At 41.3% G+C, this 21,254-nt stretch overlaps 1 protein-coding gene across 1 annotated transcript in view; it reads right to left on the bottom strand.

The window, feature by feature from the left end:
- Positions 1 to 15,111: 15,111 nt before the first annotated feature.
- The window catches only part of LOC118361468 (transmembrane protein 108-like), a 107,486-nt gene continuing 101,343 nt past the window's right edge, over positions 15,112 to 21,254 (bottom strand). Inside the window, exons 11-12 of the mRNA XM_052483162.1 lie at positions 21,043 to 21,197; positions 15,112 to 16,562 (exon numbers count right to left, since the gene is read on the bottom strand). Of these exons, the coding sequence (XP_052339122.1) occupies positions 16,452 to 16,562; positions 21,043 to 21,197 (266 nt within the window). The 3' untranslated portion in view covers positions 15,112 to 16,451. The remainder of the gene's footprint in view (positions 16,563 to 21,042; positions 21,198 to 21,254) is intronic.

Here is a 21,254-nt window from a genome sequence, read left to right as displayed (position 1 = left end):
GTAATAATCTGGTACCACACCATGAGATCTACTGTAGTCGTCTTCACGCATACATTTATTGTGTTGATCATTGACTAGTTGATCATGGAACAATAGAGAATAACTTACAAATACATATTTAATGTATTTATGAGTTTACTTGTTTTCTCAAAGCCAGCATTCCAAGTATTTACAGTACAGGCACTGTGGTAGTCTACACTCTGGATGTGACCTTAGATGAAAACGTAGGTATTTCTGCTCCCCATTCAATGACAGTTCACACTTAAAAATATGTATATTGTGTGTTACTGGTTTCCACTAAAGGAAAACATGTGGGATGCCATCGTATGAAACTATGGGCTTAGCATGGGACTCGGCTGCCCATAAAGCAGTTTATTAGGCCTACTGTTGGGCTGGGGCACACCAGCGTATGTTGTGTGTTGAGGACCTACACGGTCACCTCACACAAAGATTATGGATATACTGACAAGACACTGTACATGTCTCTCCGCCCTAACAAAGGGATGCTGTCAAAAAGTGACTGAATTCAAGTGGATTTACCCTAAAGTAAATTTGGTGACACCATAATGATGACAAAAAGTTGTCAATTTTTTTTCTCCTGCTAATTATTTGCCTATGTTAGGAATGCCATCATATTTACATGCCACTATAGTGTTAATTTAGACTGAACAATCATTAACCCTTGTTGAGAATGACTAGACACCGCTCAATGTTTTGGAGCCACTATGGCTGAGAAGTCAATAGAATACTCATAATGGTATGACACGAGACAGAGATGCAACCCATGTATTCAAAAATGCATTAGAATGAGGAAAATGACCTTGCTCTCCCAAGTGTTAAACCTCTACTAGGCTATCCTTTTTCAATGTAACATCCACCAACAGAATATAAATATTATGGTTAAGTGTTTAAGATGATCATGTTACCATGTATTTTAAAATAAAAAATAAAAAAAGAAGAAGAAGAACTACAATCCATGGATGTCGGGTGATGAAAAGGCTTGGAATAAAGGTTGAAATCCTGGCTTGTCACATCATCATGCAAACAGGTGGCATGAACAGGTGGTTCAGAACACACATTGAAATCTGAGTTATATAATCACAACCTCCATTTACAAATTCACCAGGAACACAGAACTCAACCATAATGAATTTGTTTATAATCGCAGTACTTTACTGTCCGTTTGACCATATCACTTAATTCTATCACGTGTGCAATGAGGTCAGAGGGGGAAAACAGCCTTTTTTTTGTCATACGAACTTCTTTGTTGTTGTAATACCCAAATCCACAGGCAGCCAGTGTCACCTTAATTGAGGATGACTGTTGAATAAATGGGTTCCATGTGTTTGATGCCATTTCATTTCATTCACTCTATTCTAGATCATTATTCTGAGCCATCCTCCCCACAGCAGCCTCCTGTGTGGTCAAAAGACTTGTCATAGCTTTAATTCATATGGTTTGAATACATTAAATGTCATGAGCCTATGTATGAGTTAGCATAGCTAATATGAGTAAATGTTAAATAAATATATTTAACACATATGAGGAGTTTTTGCAAGGAAGTGGCCCCATCCTTCTCCCTGTTACAGTTGAAGTCAGAAGTTTACATACGCTCAGATTGGAGTCATTAAAACTAGTTTTTCAACTACTCCACACATTTATTGTTAAACTATAGTTTTGGCAAGTCGGTTAGGACATCTACTTTGTGCATGACACAAGTAATTTTTCCAACAATTGTTTACAGATTATTTCACTTATTTCACTGTATCACAATTCTAGTGGGTCAGAAGTTTACATGCATTAAGTTGACTGTGCCTTTAAACAGCTTGGAAAATTCCAGAAAATAATGTCATGGCTTTAGAAGCTTCTGATAGGCTACAGGTAAAAAGTATCTATATCCACAGTAAAACAAGTCCTATATCGACATAACCTGAAAGGCCACTCAACAAGGAAGAAGCCACTGCTCCAAAAACCGCCATAAAAAAGCCAGACTACGGTTTGCAACTGCACATCGGGACCGTAGATCGTACTTTTTGGAGAAATGTCCTCTGGTCTGATGAAACAAAAATATAACTGTTTGGCCATAATGACCATTGTTATGTTTGGAGGAAAACGGGGGATGCTTGCAAGCCAAAGAACACCATCCCAACTGCTGAATCATGGGGGTGGCAGCATCATGTTGTGGGGGTGCTTTGATGCAGGAGGGACTGGTGCACTTCACAAAATAGATGGCATCATGAGGTAGGAAAATTAGGTGGATATATTTAAGCAACATCTCAAGACATCAGTCAGGAAGTTAAAGCTTGGTCACAAGAGGGTCTTCCAAATGGACAATGACCCCAAGCATACTTCCAATGTTGTGGCAAAATGGCTTAAGGACAACAAAGTCAAGGTATTGGAGTGGCAATCACAAAGCCCTGACCTCAATCCAATAAAACATTTCTGGGCAGAACTGAAAAAGCATGTGCGAGCAAGGAGGCCTTACAAACCTGACTCAGTTACACCAGCTCTGTCAGGAGGAATGGACCAAAATTCACCCAACTTATTGTGGGAAGCTTGTGGAAGGCTACCTGAAACGTTTGACCCAAGTTAAACCATTTAAAGGCAATGCTACCAAATACTAATTGAGTGTATGTAAACTTCTGACCCACTGGGGAATGTGGTGAAATAAATAAAAGCTGAAATAAATCATTCTCTCTACTATTATTCTGACATTTCACATTCTTGAAATAAAGTGGTGATCCTAACTGACCTAAAACAGGAATTTTTTACTATGATTAAATGTCAGGAATTGTGAAAAACTGAGTTTAAATGTATTTGGCTAAGGTGTATGTAAACTTCGACTTCAACTGTATATCCCTGTTATATTCCTCAACCTCATTTTGAAGCTGCTGATTCTCCGCCTCTTCTCTTTGCAGTTTGCTTTTCAAAATCCTTTGGAGACTGAAGGTGAATACTTTTTTAAGGACCTGTTTTAAATGTGGGTGGCAGGGTAGCCTAGTGGTTAGAGTGTTGGACTAGTTGCTGAAAGGTTGCAAGTTCATATCCCCGAGCTGACGAGGTACAAATCTGTCGTTCTGCCCCTGAACAGGCAGTTAACCCACTGTTCCTAGGCCGTCATTGAAAATAAGAATTTGTTCTTAACTGACTTGCCTAGTTAAATAAAGGTTAAAATAAGCACCCTTAAAACCGAGCTAATAAAATTCTGTCTGTGTCTATTCTCTACAAACGTCTTGACCAAACCTCCTGGTCTGCGACAAGTGGTGGAAAATGCGGGCATTCTGATAACGTGGTTAGATCACGGTTGACGTTTACGCGGCATCAGCATGGACGAGTTGATAGTTCAGTTCGTCTGGGCCCAAAAGCACAACAGGCGCTTCAGGAAAGAACACTGGAGGAACAGCAGCTACAAAATGCCCGCCTCGTTGAGGAAATCTGGAATCTACAAGGAGGAGTGCCTACTGAATCGCATCCAAACGAGTTCATGTCTCACCTAATGAAAGGTCTGGAGGAGATTACTCAAACAAATGCTATGGAAGGTCATTGAGCAGGACGGGAGAACTGGGACCAGCTACTACCAACCTAATGTTCTCTGTCCGACAAGTGCCCCTGTCATTCACCGGGTTTTCCCCTTTCGAGCTCCTCTGTGGGAGGAGCTACTGGACCTCGCCAAGGAGGTGTGGGAAGCCCAGCCGACTCCCTTACGCATCATGGTAGAACACATGGAGATGATGAGTGAGAGGATGACAGCCATATGGCCAGCAGTAAGGGAGCGTATGGAAAAGTCCCAACTCGCCCAAACCCAGGTCTACAATCAGGGAACCCAGCCCTGAGAATTTCAGGTGGGAGACAAGGTGCTGGTCTTAATCCCCACGGCAGAAAGTACATCCCTGGCAACGTGGCACGGACCATACGAGGTGATAGATAAGCTGGGATCTGTCAATTACCGCGTACGGCAGCTGGGGAGACAGAAACCACAACAGATTTACCATGTGAACCTATTAAAGAGTTGGCACGAGAGGACAGCCTTGGCCATGTTATGGTCGGGACCCAGGACGCCAACGGTACCAGTGGTGGTCCTGAGCAAAGAGGACCTTGACACGGCCCAGAAGCAAAAGCTCTGAGAGCTCGTCGATTGGAACACTGCGATGTTCTCCCAGATGCCGGGCCACCACGTCCGCACCTGGCCCGGGGAAACGGTACAAAAGAGGACATATCTAATCCCCAAGGCCCGAAGGAAGGCTATGTTGAGGATGGGGATCAAATCGCCCAAACCGGACGATAGCCTGCGCTTCTGTAATGACTTGCGGGCTGTGAACGATATCAGCTTGTTCAATGCCTACCCCATGCCGAGGGTGGACGAGCTCATCGACTGATTGGGAAAGGCCCGGTACATCAGCAACCTCAACCTGACTAAAGGATATTGACAGGTACCTTGGCAGCCTCCTCCCGGGAGAAGATTGTGTTTCCGGCACTGGATGGCTTATATCAGTACCGAGTGCTCCTATTCGGTCTCCACGGAGCCCCGCCCATGTTCCTGATGGATCGAGTCCTCCGACCCCACCAACAGTACACGGCGGCCTATTTGGATGATATCATCATACACAGCCAAGGTTTGGAAGAGCATCCGACGTGCCTCCAGGCGGTGCTGGACGCATTCAGGCAAGCCGGATTGACAGCCGGATTGACAGCCGGATTGACAGCAAACCCCAAGAAATGCAAGCTAGGGTTTGAGGAGGTGGAGTACCTGGGGTATTTGATCGGATGGGGGAACGTCAAGCCTTAAGAGAGGAAGGTCCACTCAGTATTTGACTGGCCCGTTCCATGCACCAAGACACAGATTGTCTTTCCTAGGATTGGCAGGATACTACAGCCGGTTTATCCCCAACTTTGCAGCTATATCCTCCCCCTCTAAACAATCTAACCAGGGCCCGCCTCCCGAAAACAGTGAAATGGTCGGGGGCGAGACCGAAGTGGCATTCAAGCGCCTGAAGTAAGCACTGTGCTCCCATCTGATTCTCGGAAATCCCGTTTTCCAGGTACCAATGTTGGTCCAAACGGACACATGCGACACGGGACTAGGGTCTGTCCTGTCCTAGATACATGATGGGGAGGAGCACCCCATCATGTACATATGCCGAAAGCTGATACCCAGAGAAAAAAAGTACTCTATTGTTGAGAAAGAGTGCCGAGCGGTGAAGTGGGGACTAAACACTCTTGTACTACCTGTTGGGTACCCACTTCACCCTGGTCACAGACCTTGCTTCCCTGGTCTGGATGGCCAGGGGAAGGGACACAAACGATTGGGTCACCAGGTGGTTCTTGTCCCTTCAACACTTCTCTTTTTTGTTGTGCACAGGTCGGGGGCGAAGCATGGTAACGAGGAGGCCCTATCGAGAAGGGGGGGGGGCGTACAGCAGGTTAGCCACCAGGGTGAGACTCGTCGAGGCCTGATGACAGACAGGCCCCTACATCACGCGGTGCTGGCTCCCTCTGCTGTATGCGCCAGGTCTCGACGGGCTCTCCGGCCAGGACTAATTGGGGCTGATTGTGGTTGGTGGGTAATCAAGGGGCTGATTGACCAAACCCCCTGGTCTGCCACAACTCTTAGAAAATAAGGTGCTATCTAGAACATAAATTGGTTCCTCGACTGTTGAATAACCAATTTTGGTTCCAGCTAGAAACCTTTTGGGTTCCATGACAAACCCTTTCCACAGGGGGTTCTACCTGGAACCAAAAGGGTTTCTCCTATTGGGACAGCTGAAGAACCCTTTTGGAACCCTTTTTTTTAAGAGTGTACTTGTAGTGTACTTGATCTCTCAGTTTCATTAAAACAAATCTATTTTGTATTTATTGTGGATCCCCATTAGATGCTGCCAAGGTACTCTTTCTGGGGTCCAGCAAAATTAAGGCAGTTTATAAAAATGTTAAACATTACAATACATTCACAGATTTCACAACACACTGTGCCCTCAGGCCATTACTCCACCACTACCACATATCTACAGTGCTAAATCTATGTGTGTGTATAGTGCGTATGTTATCGTGTGTGTGTATGCATGTGCCTGTTTGTGTTGCTTCACAGTCTCGGCTGTTCCATAAGGTGTTTTTTTAATCAGTGTTTTAAATCTAATTTTACTACTTGCATCAGTTACTTGATGTGGAACAGAGTTCCATGTAGTCATGGCTCTATGTAGTACTGTGCGCCTCCCATAGTCTTTTCTGGACTTGGGGACTGTGAGAGACCTCTTGTGGCATGTCTTGGCATGTCTTGTGGGGTATACATGGGTGTCAGAACTGTGTGCCAGTAGTTTAGACAGACAGCTCGTTGCACTCAACATGCCAAGTAGTGATGAAGTCAATCTCTCCTCCACTTTCAGCCAGGAGAGATTGACATGCATATTATTAATATTAGCTCTGTGTACATGCAAGGGCCAGACGTGCTGCCCTGTCCTGAGCCAATCGCAATTTTCCTAAGTCCTTTTTTTGTGGTACCTGACCACACTACTGAACAGTAGTCAAGGTGTGACAAAACTAGGGCCTGCCTTGTTGATAGTGTTGTTAAGAAGGCAGAGCAGATCTTTATTATGGAAATACTTCTCCCCATCTTAGCTACTGTTGTATCATTTTTTTTTTTGACCATGACAGTTTAGTCACCTCAACTTGCTCAATTACCACATTATTTATTAGGGTTTAGGGTTTAGTGAATGTTTTGACCCAAATACAATGCTTTTAGTTTTTGAAATGTTTAGGACTAACTTATTCCTTGCCACCCATTCTGAAAATAAATGCAGATCTTTAAGTGTTTCAGGGATTTCACTCCCTGTAGTAGATGACGTGTATAGTGTTGAGTCATCCGCATACATAAACACACTGGCTTTCCATTAAAGAACACCTTCTATGTTCTGTTAGACAGGTAATTCTTTATCCACATTATAGCAGGAGGTGTAAAGCCATAACACATACGTTTTCCAGCAGCAGACTTTGATCGATAATGTCAAAAGCTGCACTGAAGTCTAACAAGATCATTGCCCCCACAATCATTTTAGCATCAATTTCTCTCAGCCAAATCAAATCACATTTGTTCAGTCACATGCGCCGATTACAACAGCACCAACACCTACAACAGCACCAACACCTTAGTGAAATGCTTACTTACGAGCAATGCAGTAAAAAAAAATACAGATAATAATAAGAAATAAAAGTAACAAGTCATTTAAGAGCAGCAGTAAAATAACAATAGCGAGACTATATACAGGGGTACAGGTACAGAGTCGATGTGCGGTGGCACCGGTTAGTTGAAGTAATATATACATGTAGGTAGAGTTATTAAAGTGACTATGCATAGATGATAACAGAGCGTAGCAGCGGTGTAAAAGGGGGGCATTGCAAGTAGTCTGGGTAGCCATTTGATTAGATGTTCAGGAGTTTTATGGCTTGGGGGTAGAAGCTGTTTTAGAAGCCTCTTGGACCTAGACTTGGTGCTCCGGTACTGCTTGCTGTGCGGTAACAGAGTGAACAATCTATGACTAAGGTGGCTAGAGTCTTTGACCATTTTTAGGGCCTTCCTCTGACACCGCCTGGTATAGAGGTCCTGGATGGCAGGAAGCTTGGCCCCTGTGATGTACAGGGCCATTCGCACTACCCTCTGTAGTGCCTTGCGGTCGGAGGCGTTGCCATACCAGGCAGTGATGCAACCAGTCAGCAGGATGCTCTTGATGTTGCAGCTGTTAGAATCTTTTGAGGATCTGAGGACCCATGGCAAGTCTTTTCAGTCTCTTGACGGGGAATAGGTTTTGCCTCTTAATAACTGTCTTTCTGTGCGTGGACCATGTTAGTTTGTTGGTGATGTGGACACCAAAGAACTTGAAGCTCTCAACCTGCTCCACTGCAGCCCCATCGATGAGAATGGGGGCGTGCTCTGTCCTTTTTTCCTGTGGTCCACAATCGTCTCCTCAGTCATTTGTGTAAGTGATGTGTTTGGTGAGTGTGCTTCCTTAAAGTGTGCTGAAAGTCTGTTGTCAATTTGTTTACTGTGAAATGACGTTGTATCTAGTCAAACACTATTTTTTCCAGAAGTTTACTAAGGGTTGGTAACAGGCTGATTGGTTGGCTATTTGAGCCAGTAAAGGGGGCTTTACTATTCTTGGGTAGCGGAATAACTTCAGCTTCCCTCCAGGCCTTGAGGGCACACACTTTCTAGTAGGCTTACATTGAAGATGTGGCAAATAGGAGTGGCAATATCATCTGCTATTATCCTCAGTAAATTTCCATCCAGATTGTCAGACCCCGGTGGCTTGTCACTGTTCATAGACAACAATAATTTCTTAACCTCTTCCACACTGACTTTACGGAATTCAGAAGTACAATTCTTGTCTTTCATAATTTGGTCCGATATACTTGGATGTGTAGTGCCACCTTTTATTGCTGGCATGTCATCCCTAAGTCTGCTTATCTTGCCAATGAAAAAGTTATTAACCTCTTGAGACTCTAGGGGCAGTATTTAATTTTTGGATAAAAAGACGTGCCCATTTTAAGCTCAATATTTTGTCCCAAAAAGATGCTCGACTATGCATATAATTGATAGCTTTGGAAAGAAAACACTCTGACGTTTCCAGAACTGCAAAGATATTATCTGTGAGTGCCCTAGAACAGAAGCTTCAGGCAAAACCAAGATGAAACTGCAACCAGGAAATGAGCAGGATTTCTGAGGCTCTGTTTTTCATTATCTCCTTATATGGCTGTGAATGCGACAGGAATGAGCCTGCCCTTTCTATCGTTTCCCCAAGGTGTCTGCAGCATTGTGACGTATTTGTAGGCATATCATTGGAAGATTGACCATAAGAGACTACATTTGCCAAGTGTCCGCACGGTGTCCTGCATGGAAATTGGTGTGCAAAACTCAGCTGCTGGTATTTTTCCATGGGATTCTGAGGCGAAAGCAGGCTTCCACGAACGGCATATCAATGAAGAGATATGTGAAAAAACACCTTGAGGATTGATTCATACAATGTTTGCCATGTTTCGGTCGATATTATGGAGTTAATTTGGAAAAAAGTTTGACGTTTTGGTGACTGAATTTTCGGTTCGTTTCGGTAGCTAAATGTGATGTACAAAACGGAGCGATTTGTCCTACACAAAGAATCTTTCAGGAAAAACTGGACATCTGCTATGTAACTGAGAGTCTCCTCATTGAAAACATTCAAAGTTCTTCAAAGGTAAATTATTTTATTTGATTGCTTTTCTGGTTTTTGTGAAAATGTTGCGTGCTAAATGCTACGCTAAATGCTATGCTAGCTATCAATACTCTTACACAAATGATTGATTTTCTATGGTTCAAAAGCATATTTTGAAAATCTGAGATGACAGTGTTGTTAAGAAAAGGCTAAGCTTGAGAGCAGGCATATTTATTTCATTTATTTTGCGATTTTTAGAAATTGTTAATGTTGCGTTATGGTAATGAGCCTGAGGGTGTATTCACGATCCCGGATCCGGGATGGCTAATACTTTCTTAACCTCTTCCACACTGACTTTACGGAATTCAGAAGTATAATTCTTGTCTTTCATAATTTGGTCCGATATACTTGGATGTGTAGTGCCAGCTTTTATTGCTGGCATGTCATCCCTAAGTCTGCTTATTTTGCCAATGAAAAAGTCATTAAAGTAGTTGGCAATATAAGTGGGCTTTGTGATGAATTAGCCTGATTCAAATGTCATTTAAGGTGCCACAAAGCTTTTTACTATCATTCTTTATATAACGTAACTTTGTTTCATAGTATAGTTTATTTGTATTTAGTTTAGTCACATGATTTCTTAATTTGCAGTATGTTGACCAATCAGTTGGGCCATACCTTCTGCCTCATCCCTCTCACCCATACAAATGTTCAATTCCTCATCAACCCAAGGGGATTTAACAGTTTTTACAGTCATTTTCTTTATGGGTGCGTGCTTATTAGTAACTGGAATAAGGAATTTCATAAATGTGTCAAGTGCAGCTTCTGGTTGCTCCTCATTACACACCACGGACCAGCAAATATGATTTACATCATCAACATATGAATCACTACAAAACGTGTATGACCTCTTATACACTATATTAGGCTCAGCCTTTGGAACTTTGGTTTTCCTAGATATTGTGATCACAACATCCTACAGATTTGGATACTGCTTCAAAGCCAAGTTCTGCTGCATTAGTAAAGATGTGAACATGTTGATGATTTAATTCCTGTGCTGTTTTTAACTACCCTGGTAGGTTGACTGACAACCTGATCCAGGTTGCAGGCACTGTTTACAGTTTGAAGTTTTTTCCTGAGTGGGCAGCTTGATGATAGCCAGTCAATATTTAAATCACCCAGAAACTATACTTCTCTGTTGATATCACATACATTATCAAGAATTTCACACATATTATCCATATACTGACTGTTAGCACTTGGTGGTCTATAGCAGCTTCCCACCAGAATGGGCTTTAGGTGAGGTAGATGAACCTGTAGCCATATTACTTCAACAGTATTTAACATGAGATCCTCTCTAAACTTTACAGGAATGTGGTTCCCGCCCCTGTTGCATTTCTGTCTTTTCTGTAGATGTTATAACCATGTATTGCTACCACTGTATCATCAAATGTATTATCTAAGTGAGTTTCAGAGATAGTCAGAATATGAATGTCATCTGGTACAAGCAAGTTATTGACTTCATGGACCTTGTTTCTCAGGCTGCATATGTTAATATGGGCTATTTTTAGCACTTTTCTTGATTGTTGATTGATTGTTTTAATGCTTTACTGGGAATGCCTCAATTTAAAAACAATTACAAGTGTATTTTGAATTAATGTACTATATTACAATTGAAGTACTCTTTTAATAGTGTGCTTAAGTGTAATGACGGTGAACTCCAAAAGTATTGGGATAGTGACACATTTTTTGTTGTTTTGGCTCTGTACTCCAGAGCTTTGAAATGATACAACAATTTTGAGGTTAAAGTGCAGACTGTCAGCTTTAATTTGAGGGTATTTCAATCCATATTGGGTTTTGAAATTGCAGCACTTTTTATGCATAGTCCCCCAGTTTTACGGGACTAAAAGTACAGTGCCTTGCAAAAGTATTCGGCCCCCTTGAACTTTGCGACCTTTTGCCACATTTCAGGCTTCAAACATAAAGATATAAAACTGTATTTTTTTGTGAAGAATCAACAACAAGTGGGACACAATCATGAAGTGGAACGACATTTATTGGATATTTCAAACCTTTTTAACAAATCAAAAACTGAAAAATTGGGCATGCAAAATTATTCAGCCCCTTTACTTTCAGTGCAGCAAACTCTCTCCAGAAGTTCAGTGAGGATCTCTGAATGATCCAATGTTGACCTAAATGACTAATGATGATAAATACAATCCACCTGTGTGTAATCAAGTCTCCGTATAAATGCACCTGCACTGTGATAGTCTCAGAGGTCCGTTAAAAGCGCAGAGAGCATCATGAAGATCAAGGAACACACCAGGCAGGTCCGAGATACTGTTGTGAAGAAGTTTAAAGCCGTATTTGGATACAAAAAGATTTCCCAAGCTTTAAACATCCCAAGGAGCACTGTGAAAGCGATAATATTGAAATGCAAGGAGTATCAGACCACTGCAAATCTCCCAAGACCTGGCCGTCCCTCTAAACTTTCAGCTCATACAAGGAGAAGACTGATCAGAGATGCAGCCAAGAGGCCCATGATCACTCTGGATAAACTGCAGAGATCTACAGCTGAGGTGGGAGACTCTGTCCATAGGACAACAATCAGTCGTATATTGCACAAATCTGGCCTTTATGGAAGAGTGGCAAGAAGAAAGCCATTTCTTAAAAAGTGTCATTTAAAGTTTGCCACAAGCCACCTGGGAGACACACCAAACATGTGGAAGAAGGTGCTCTGGTCAGATGAAACCAAAATTGAACTTTTTGGCAACAATGCAAAATGTTATGTTTGGCGTAAAAGCAACACAGCTCATCACCCTGAACACACCATCCCCACTGTCAAACATGGTGGTGGCAGCATCATGGTTTGGGCCTGCTTTTCTTCAGCAGGGACAGGGAAGATGGTTAAAATTGATGGGAAGATGGATGGAGCCAAATACAGGATCATTCTGGAAGAAAACCTGATGGAGTCTGCAAAAGACCTGAGACTGGGAAGGAGATTTGTCTTCCAAAAAGACAATGATCCAAAACATAAAGCAGAATCTACAATGGAATGGTTAAAAAATAAACATATCCAGGTGTTAGAATGGCCAAGTCAAAGTCCAGACCTGAATCCAATCGAGAATCTGTGGAAAGAACTGAAAACTGCTGTTCACAAATGCTCTCCATCCAACCTTCACTGAGCTCGAGCTGTTTTGCAAGGAGGAATGGGAAAAAATGTCAGTCTCTCGATGTGCAAAACTGATAGAGACATACCCCAAGCGACTTACAGCTGTAATTTTGCACGCCCAATTTTTCAGTTTTTGATTTGTTAAAAAAGTTTGAAATATCCAATAAATGTCGTTCCACTTCATGATTGTGTCCCACTTGTTGTTGATTCTTCACAAAAAAATACAGTTTTATATCTTTATGTTTGAAGCCTGAAATGTGGCAAAAGCTCGCAAAGTTCAAGGGGGCCGAATACTTTCGCAAGGCACTGTATATGGAGAAATTAACTTATGTGTATTAAAAAGTAGTAAAAAGTATTTTGGTCCCCAGTGTTGTAAAGTACATTTACATACATTTAAGTCATTTAGCAGACGCTCTTATCCAGAGCGACTTACAAATTGGTGCATTCACCTTATGACATCCAGTGGAACAGCCACTTTACAATAGTGCATCTACATCTTTTAAGGGGGTGAGAAGGATTACTTTATCCCATCCTAGGTATTCCTTAAAGAGGTGGGGTTTCAGGTGTCTCCGGAAGGTGGTGATTGACTCCGCTGTCCTGGCGTCGTGAGGGAGTGTGTTCCACCATTGGGGAGCCAGAGCAGCGAACAGTTTTGACTGGGCTGAGCGGAAACTGTACTTCCTCAGTGGTAGGGAGGCGAGCAGGCCAGAGGTGGATGAACGCAGTGCCCTTGTTTGGGTGTAGGGCCTGATCAGAGCCTGGAGGTACTGAGGTGCCGTTCCCCTCACAGCTCCGTAGGCAAGCACCATGGTCTTGTAGCGGATGCGAGCTTCAACTGGAAGCCAGTGGAGAGAGCGGAGGAGCGGGGTGACGTGAGAGAACTTGGGAAGGTTGAACACCAGACGGGCTGCGGCGTTCTGGATGAGTTGTAGGGGTTTAATGGCACAGGCAGGGAGCCCAAAGTACTTAAGTATAGATACTTTTAAAGTACTACTTACATATTGTAGTTTTTTTGGGTATCTGTACTTTACTATTTATATTTTTGACAACTTTTTCTTTCACTTCACTACATTCCTAAAGAAAATAATGTACCTTTTACTCCATACATTTTCCCTGACACCCAAAAGTACTCGTTACATTTTGACAGGAAAATGGTCCAATTGACACACTTATCAAGAGAGCATCCCTGGTCATCCCTACTACCTCTGATCTGACAGACTCACTAAACACCCATACTTCGTTTGTAAATCATGTCTGAGTGTGCCCCTGGAAATCTGTAAATAAAAATTAATAAAGAAATGGTGCCGTTTGGATTGCTTAATATAAGGACTTTGAAATTATTTATACTTTTACTTTTAATACTTACGTATATTTTAGAAATTCCATTTACTTTTGATACCTAAGTATATTTAAAACCAAATACTTTTAGACTTTTACTCAAATAGTATTTTTACTGGGTAACTTTCACTTTTACTTGAGTAATTTTCTATTAAGGTATCTTTACTTTTACTCAAGTATGATAGTTGGATACTTTTTCCACCACTGTTGGTCCCATATTCATAGCATGTAATGACTACATCAAGCTTGTGACTCTATACATTTGTTGGATGCGTTTGCTATTTGTTTTGGTTGTGTCCAAATTGTTGTTATTGTAATGGTGAAAGGTTAGTATGTCTTGGGGATATGATATTTGTGCGTCTTGTAACTTTCTCACTCATCATTATTCACGATTAATTCAGGATTATCCGTAGTCATGGTAGCATTCACATTAATGTAAATGTGTTTCGAAACATATATTCTGATTTACAATAAAAGTGACTCCAACATGTCACAATACATTATTTACCATTCATTTCTATTGTGCACAAATTAATCTGAAAGAACCAAAACAAATGCATACAACCTCATAGTCATTGCATCATTTCAAATCGCCGAAACAAAACATTTATCACTGTTTCAATACTTTGAGCTCACTGAACTAAAACACTGAATAACAATTAATGTAAAGTACACATTTAATAAGTATGTTTAAGTTAAATGATAGTATATGTATAGTGTACTGAAGCTGTAATATGTAACTTTTTGGGGGGCATCCCGAACCAGTTCACATAGAAATGTGTTATCAATCTGTCATTCTCGTTGAAAGCCAGTCTGAGAAGCAGTAGATCTGTTCTATGTGCGCTAATTCTATGCTTCCCATTCTTATGTTTAGTTCTTGCATCTTTTACTTTTAGTTTTGTACACCAGTTTCAAACAGCTGTAAATACAATATTGTTGGTTATAGAAAATATATTTCACAGCGGTTGAGATGGTACAATCTCCACACGACGACTGCTTGTTTTGTCACATGAACTGACATTGTGAACTATTAGAATTTTAGCAACCAGGAAATGGCAGAGAGATTTCTGCATATTGCACCTTTTAATATATACCAGAAAAGTATATCTTGTACTTGAATTTGTAAAATATTGAAGTGTTTTTTTTTGGTTTGGGAGGAGAAAGTGACAGCTCCTTAATGAACTCCAAGTACTGAAGCTCTCTAGATAAGCATTAGCAAAGTTTAGCTGGGGTCAGCAAGGGGGTGTTCATGGTCAATTAAAATAAAGGTTGACAAATAAAAGGCCAAAAATATGAATTCATTTTATCCCAGTTTACACTTGGCAGTGGCACAAATAATTTCCCAGGAGGACTATGCAGTTAATATGCAACAATAACAATCGTCATTACAGTCTTCATTGATGAGTGGAAGGAGTAAAACACAGAGAATGTTAAAAGCTTTTCTCTTTTATTGCTCAGCTGTAAAAAGTACAGTGTATGCTACGACACAAAAAAAGACATGATACTGCCCCTCCTCTCCATTCTACATGTAGCAAAATACCCTTTCTCTGGTATGGCACCACATGCCCATTGCAGCGACATACATTTAGTAGTTTGACAACATATTCAATAAAATCTTCAAACACAGGGAAGTATGATTTAACAGATCAGCGTTTCACAATGTGACAAACGGACGCAGTATTTAGTAAATATAAATATGTGACAAAGCAAAAGTAAAGCATGACAAACTGAAATTGATTTGATAATGAAACAAAATACGTATGTTTGATTAAACTGCCACTATGTGCTCACAGTAAATATTCAGGATAAAATATCTCAGTATTTTCATTGGTCATGATTTCTATGAACTTTTTCATTTCTACAACCAGAAATGAAATAAAATATCATTCAATCTATACATTACAATAATAAACATAGTTTAAGCTCCTGGACAAGTACTGTACTTATGGAGGGAGGTTACAATAAGTTTGGTCTCAAAATATTTAGTAAAGGTTAGACGTTAAACAAACAATGAGGTTTGTTTAACGTCTAACCTTTACTAAATCTGCCAAAACCAGAATCTACTCCATAACACAAATAGAGAGAGAGAGAGAGAGAGAGAGAGAGAGAGAGAGGCAAAGAGGCAGAGAGAAAGAGAGAGGCAAAGAGGCAGAGAGCGAGAGAGAGATAGGCAAAGAGAGAGACACACAGACAGTCCCCATGCTAGAGGCAGTTCAAATTATAATACCTCCATTGCCTCTACTAAACCCTGGACTCACAAACATTGCCCTAAATCTCGTAGGTACAGAATTCAAGTTCAACAGGATTTTCAGTAATTATTTGGGGTTTGATTAAAAAGAAAATGAAACATAACGTTCTTACAGAATATCTTCTCTCTAAAGCAGAATTCAAGTGACCACGTCCACAATGTTCTCACCATCAAGCCACTGTAACAAAATGGAAATCACACATACTCAGTGGTTTATAAAGACATAAAAACGCTTATCACAATTAAGCATTTGTAGAAAATGCACATCAGAAAAATATGCGGGCGCACCCTCATCGTAAATAGTGTCTGTTATTAGCTCTTCTTTTAATCTTGGTCTATATATTCATAATGTACAGTATAAAGTCTCTGAAGATTTACCACTTGTATAAACATGACAGTGGTGGGAGAATAGGGAGAAAGCAGTGGCGGGGGACTTTAATTTTGAAAGTCAGACTTTTATTTTTGACAGTCTTGTATTGGTGGTTTCAGGACATGGCCACAAGACCAGCGTCCCTCCTCTCTAGATGTCGCAGGACTTCTCTCTGTTGATGAACAAGGTCTCCTGGCAGAAAGGGTTAACCAGCACCACCCCGCTGTTTCTGTAGTCCCCGTTAGGGGGTAGACACGTCTCCTGGAACACACACACACCCATGCGCACACACACACACAGACACACAACATACACATTAGCAAGACACTACATCACATAAAATGGGCATGATTCATGCCAGGTACACACTATAGAAGAGAAATACAGTGCCTTGCGAAAGTATTCGGCCCCCTTGAACTTTGCGACCTTTTGCCACATTTCAGGCTTCAAACAAAGATATAAAACTGTATTTTTTTTGTGAAGAATCAACAACAAGTGGGACACAATCATGAAGTGGAACGATTTTTAACAAATCAAAAAAACTGAAAAATTGGGCGTGCAAAATTATTCAGCCCCTTTACTTTCAGTGCAGCAAACTCTCTACAGAAGTTCAGTGAGGATCTCTGAATGATCCAATGTTGACCTAAATGACTAATGATGATAAATACAATCCACCTGTGTGTAATCAAGTCTCCGTATAAATGCACCTGCACTGTGATAGTCTCAGAGGTCCGTTAAAAGCGCAGAGAGCATCATGAAGAACAAGGAACACACCAGGCAGGTCCGAGATACTGTTGTGAAGAAGTTTAAAGCCGTATTTGGATACAAAAAGAGTTCCCAAGCTTTAAACATCCCAAGGAGCACTGTGCAAGCGATAATATTGAAATGGAAGGATATCAGACCACTGCAAATCTCCCAAGACCTGGCCGTCCCTCTAAACTTTCAGCTCATACAAGGAGAAGACTGATCAGAGATGCAGCCAAGAGGCCCATGATCACTCTGGATGAACTGCAGAGATCTACAGCTGAGGTGGGAGACTCTGTCCATAGGACAACAATCAGTCGTATATTGCACAAATCTGGCCTTTATGGAAGAGTGGCAAGAAGAAAGCCATTTCTTAAAGATATCCATAAAAAGTGTTGTTTAAAGTTTGCCACAAGCCACCTAGGAGACACACCAAACATGTGGAAGAAGGTGCTCTGGTCAGATGAAACCAAAATTGAACTTTTTGGTAACAATGCAAAACGTTATGTTTGGCGTAAAAGCAACACAGCTCATCACCCTGAACACACCATCCCCACTGTCAAACATGGTGGTGGCAGCATCATGGTTTGGGCCTGCTTTTCCTCAGCAGGGACAGGGAAGATGGTTAAAATTGATGGGAAGATGGATGGAGCCAAATACAGGACCATTCTGGAAGAAAACCTGATGGAGTCTGCAAAAGACCTGAGACTGGGACGGAGATTTGTCTTCCAACAAGACAATGATCCAAAACATAAAGCAAAATCTACAATGGAATGGTTCAAAAATAAACATATCCAGGCGTTAGAATGGCCAAGTCAAAGTCCAGACCTGAATCCAATCGAGAATCTGTGGAAAGAACTGAAAACTGCTGTTCACAAATGCTCTCCATCCAACCTCACTGAGCTCGAGCTGTTTTGCAAGGAGGAATGGGAAAAAATGTCAGTCTCTCGATGTGCAAAACTGATACAGACATACCCCAAGTGACTTACAGCTGTAATCGCAGCAAAAGGTGGCGCTACAAAGTATTAACTTAAGGGGGCTGAATAATTTTGCACGCCCAATTTTTCAGTTTTTGATTTGTTAAAAAAGTTTGAAATATCCAATAAATGTCGTTCCACTTCATGATTGTGTCCCACTTGTTGTTGATTCTTCACAAAAAAAATACAGTTTTATATCTTTATGTTTGAAGCCTGAAATGTGGAAAAAGGTTGCAAAGTTCAAGGGGGCCGAATACTTTCGCAAGGCACTGTACTAGCTGATTCTAAAGGCTAGTGAGATTCAGGGCAGTGTTTTGTGACTTGGCAGACACAAACCATTCTCATGAGTACAAAAGATGGCTGAATAATTACGCTAGCAGAGAGAACACACAGAGATAAAAATAGAGGGAAGGAGAGACGAGAGTTGAACAGGCTCCATGACAGAGAAAAGAAAGAAAGGGGTGACTCAGCAGAAAACGCAACACAGCAGAGGGAGAGAGAAATAGTGGTGGTTGCTCAGCTAAAAGACATGGGGTGGGGTGGAGAAAAAGCTGAAAAAAACCAACACATTGATTCAGAAGTATGAGCCCTACAAAAAGAGAGGTACATTCTAACTGGAAATACCCCAAACCCTAACATAAACAAATGATTATATATAGATATTCTAGGTTGCACTGGAGAAAGGCTATTCAGGAAAAATAAGCAATAGATATTGACTGTAACGGCCATAGAGGTAAATCTATTCACAATTCATCCCTATGGTAACGGCACCAGACAAGCTAGAGGCACTTTAGGACAGAACAATATGGATGGAGGGAGGAAGGGATGAGGCAAAGCTTCAGTGAGAGGAGGAATAAAACAGGGACGCAACATAACACCCGTGTGTCACCACGAGCATCCTAAACATGTTCCAACCTCGGCATCCACTCCTGCACCACCGGAGGAGAGAGAAAGCGATGGAGGGAACAAAAACAAAGAGGACAAACCAGAAAGAGAGGTGTGGTCAGTATGCAGATGAGAAGAGAGCCGGTAAGATTTCATAGCAACAACAATACGTCAATAGAGTGAACTGAAATGTCATGGACTAAATAGAGGATCAGCTAAAGGTCTAAAATTACACCAACATGATTCGTTGAAGTGGAACATATTAGCTTCACCATTAATCTTACAGCAAATGGCACTATAGTACAGATACATACAGCACCTGTCAAAAGTTTGGACACACCAACTCATTCAAGTTCTTTTTTAAATTTATACTATTTTCTACATTGCAGAATAATAGTGAAGACATCAAAACTATGAAATAACACATGGAATCATGTAGTAACCTCAAATTGTTAAACAAATCAAAATCTATTTTAGAAGTAGACACCCTTTGCCTTGATGGCAGCTTTGCACACTCTTGGCATTATCTTAACCGGCTTTATGAGGAATGCTTTTCCAACATTCTTGAAGGAGTTCCCACATATGCTGAGCACTTGTTGGCTGCTTTTCCATCACTCTGCAGCCCAATTCATCCCAAACCTTCTCAATTGGGTTGAGGTCGCGTGATTGTGGAGTCCAGGTCATCTGATGCAGCACTCCATCACTATCCTTGATCAAATAGTCCTTACACAGCCTGGAGGTGTGTTTTGGGTCATTGTCCTATTGAAAAACAAATGATAGCCCCACTAAGTGCAAACCAGAAGGGATGGCATATCGCTGCAGAATGCTGTGGTAGCCATGCTGGTTAAGTGTGCCTTGAATTCTAAATAAATCACTAATAGTGTCACCAGCAAAGCACCCCACACCATCACCTCCATGCTTCACGGTGGGAACCACACATGCAGAGATTATCCGTTCACCTACTCTGCGTCTCACAAAGATGTCCATTGCTCATGTTTCTTGGCCCAAGCAAGTCTCTTATTTATATTGGTGTCCTTTAGTAGTGGTTTCTTTGCAGCATTTTGACCATAAAGCCCTGATTCACACAATCTCCTCTGAATAGTTGATGTTGAGATGTGTTTGTTACTTGAACTCTGTGAAGCATTTATTTGGGCTGCAATTTCTGAGGCTGGTAACTCTAATAAATTCATCCTCTGCAGCAGAGGTAACTCTGGGTCTTCCTTTCCTGTGGCAGTCCTCATGAGAGCCAGTTTCATCATAGCGCTTGTTGGTTTTTGTGACTGCAATTTTCTGGATTGATGGACTGTTGTTTCTCTTTGCTTATTTGAACTGTTCTTGCAATAATATGGACTTGGTCTTTTAATAAATAAATCTTCTGTATACCACCCCTACTTTGTCACAACACAACTGATTGGCACAAACGCATCAAGAAGGAAATAAATTCCACAAATGAACTTTTAACAAGTCCACATTTTAATTTAAATGCATTCCAGGTGAATACCTCATGAAGCTGGTTGAGAGAATGCCAAGAGTGTGCAAAGCTTTCATCAAGGCAAACGGTGGCAACTTTGAAGAATCTCAAACATAAAATATATTTGGATTTGTTTAACACTTTTTTTGGTTACTACATGATTCCATAAGCGTTATTTTATAGTTTTGATATCTTAACTATTATTCTAAAATGTAGAACATAAAATAAAAACTTGGAATAAGTAGATGTGTGCAAATTTTTGGCAACAACACTTGGCTCGCTGATTTAAATTTTCTGTATCATCACTGAATTCATGTCAAGTTGAGGAGCCTAATTTAGAGGAGCCCAACATTGTAATGCCTGTATGAATATAGGTTCCATATTCATTCAACTCTAACCCATGCCATCACACAGCTTATATCAATTGGACTAAATGCCCATTATACCATGCTGAATCAAGGCTTCACAACAACATTACATATAGGCCCTTTCACTTAAATAATAAGTCCACTCTAAAGCAATTGAGTGCCAGACCCAGGGCTGTAATTTAGCAATACCATTATATACAGGCCCTTCCCCTCAAGTGTAACATTTCTCATATCCTACAGGAAGTCCTCTTTGACTGCCACTTTTATTATTAGACCAGTCTCAGGACTGTGTGTACCTCAGCATTGTCAAGGGATGTGATTTCCCGGGGCAGCTCCACCGCGTGCCTGTTGAAGTAGTCCATGGTGATGGCATTGTTCCAGTAGCTCAGGTTGTTCTCCTGATTTGAAGACTTCTTCTTCCTCCTCATACAGCACACGGTCAGCAGGACAGCTGGAGGGGGAGAGGAAGCGAGGGAGGAGGGAGGATGGAGGAAGGTGGGGAAGGAGG

This window comes from Oncorhynchus keta, chromosome 28 (assembly GCF_023373465.1).
Source record: "Oncorhynchus keta strain PuntledgeMale-10-30-2019 chromosome 28, Oket_V2, whole genome shotgun sequence".
In the NCBI taxonomy this organism is placed as follows: Eukaryota; Metazoa; Chordata; class Actinopteri; order Salmoniformes; family Salmonidae; genus Oncorhynchus; species Oncorhynchus keta.
The sequence above is the reverse complement of the archived record's forward strand: the minus strand, read 5'-3'. Positions and strand labels throughout refer to the sequence as shown.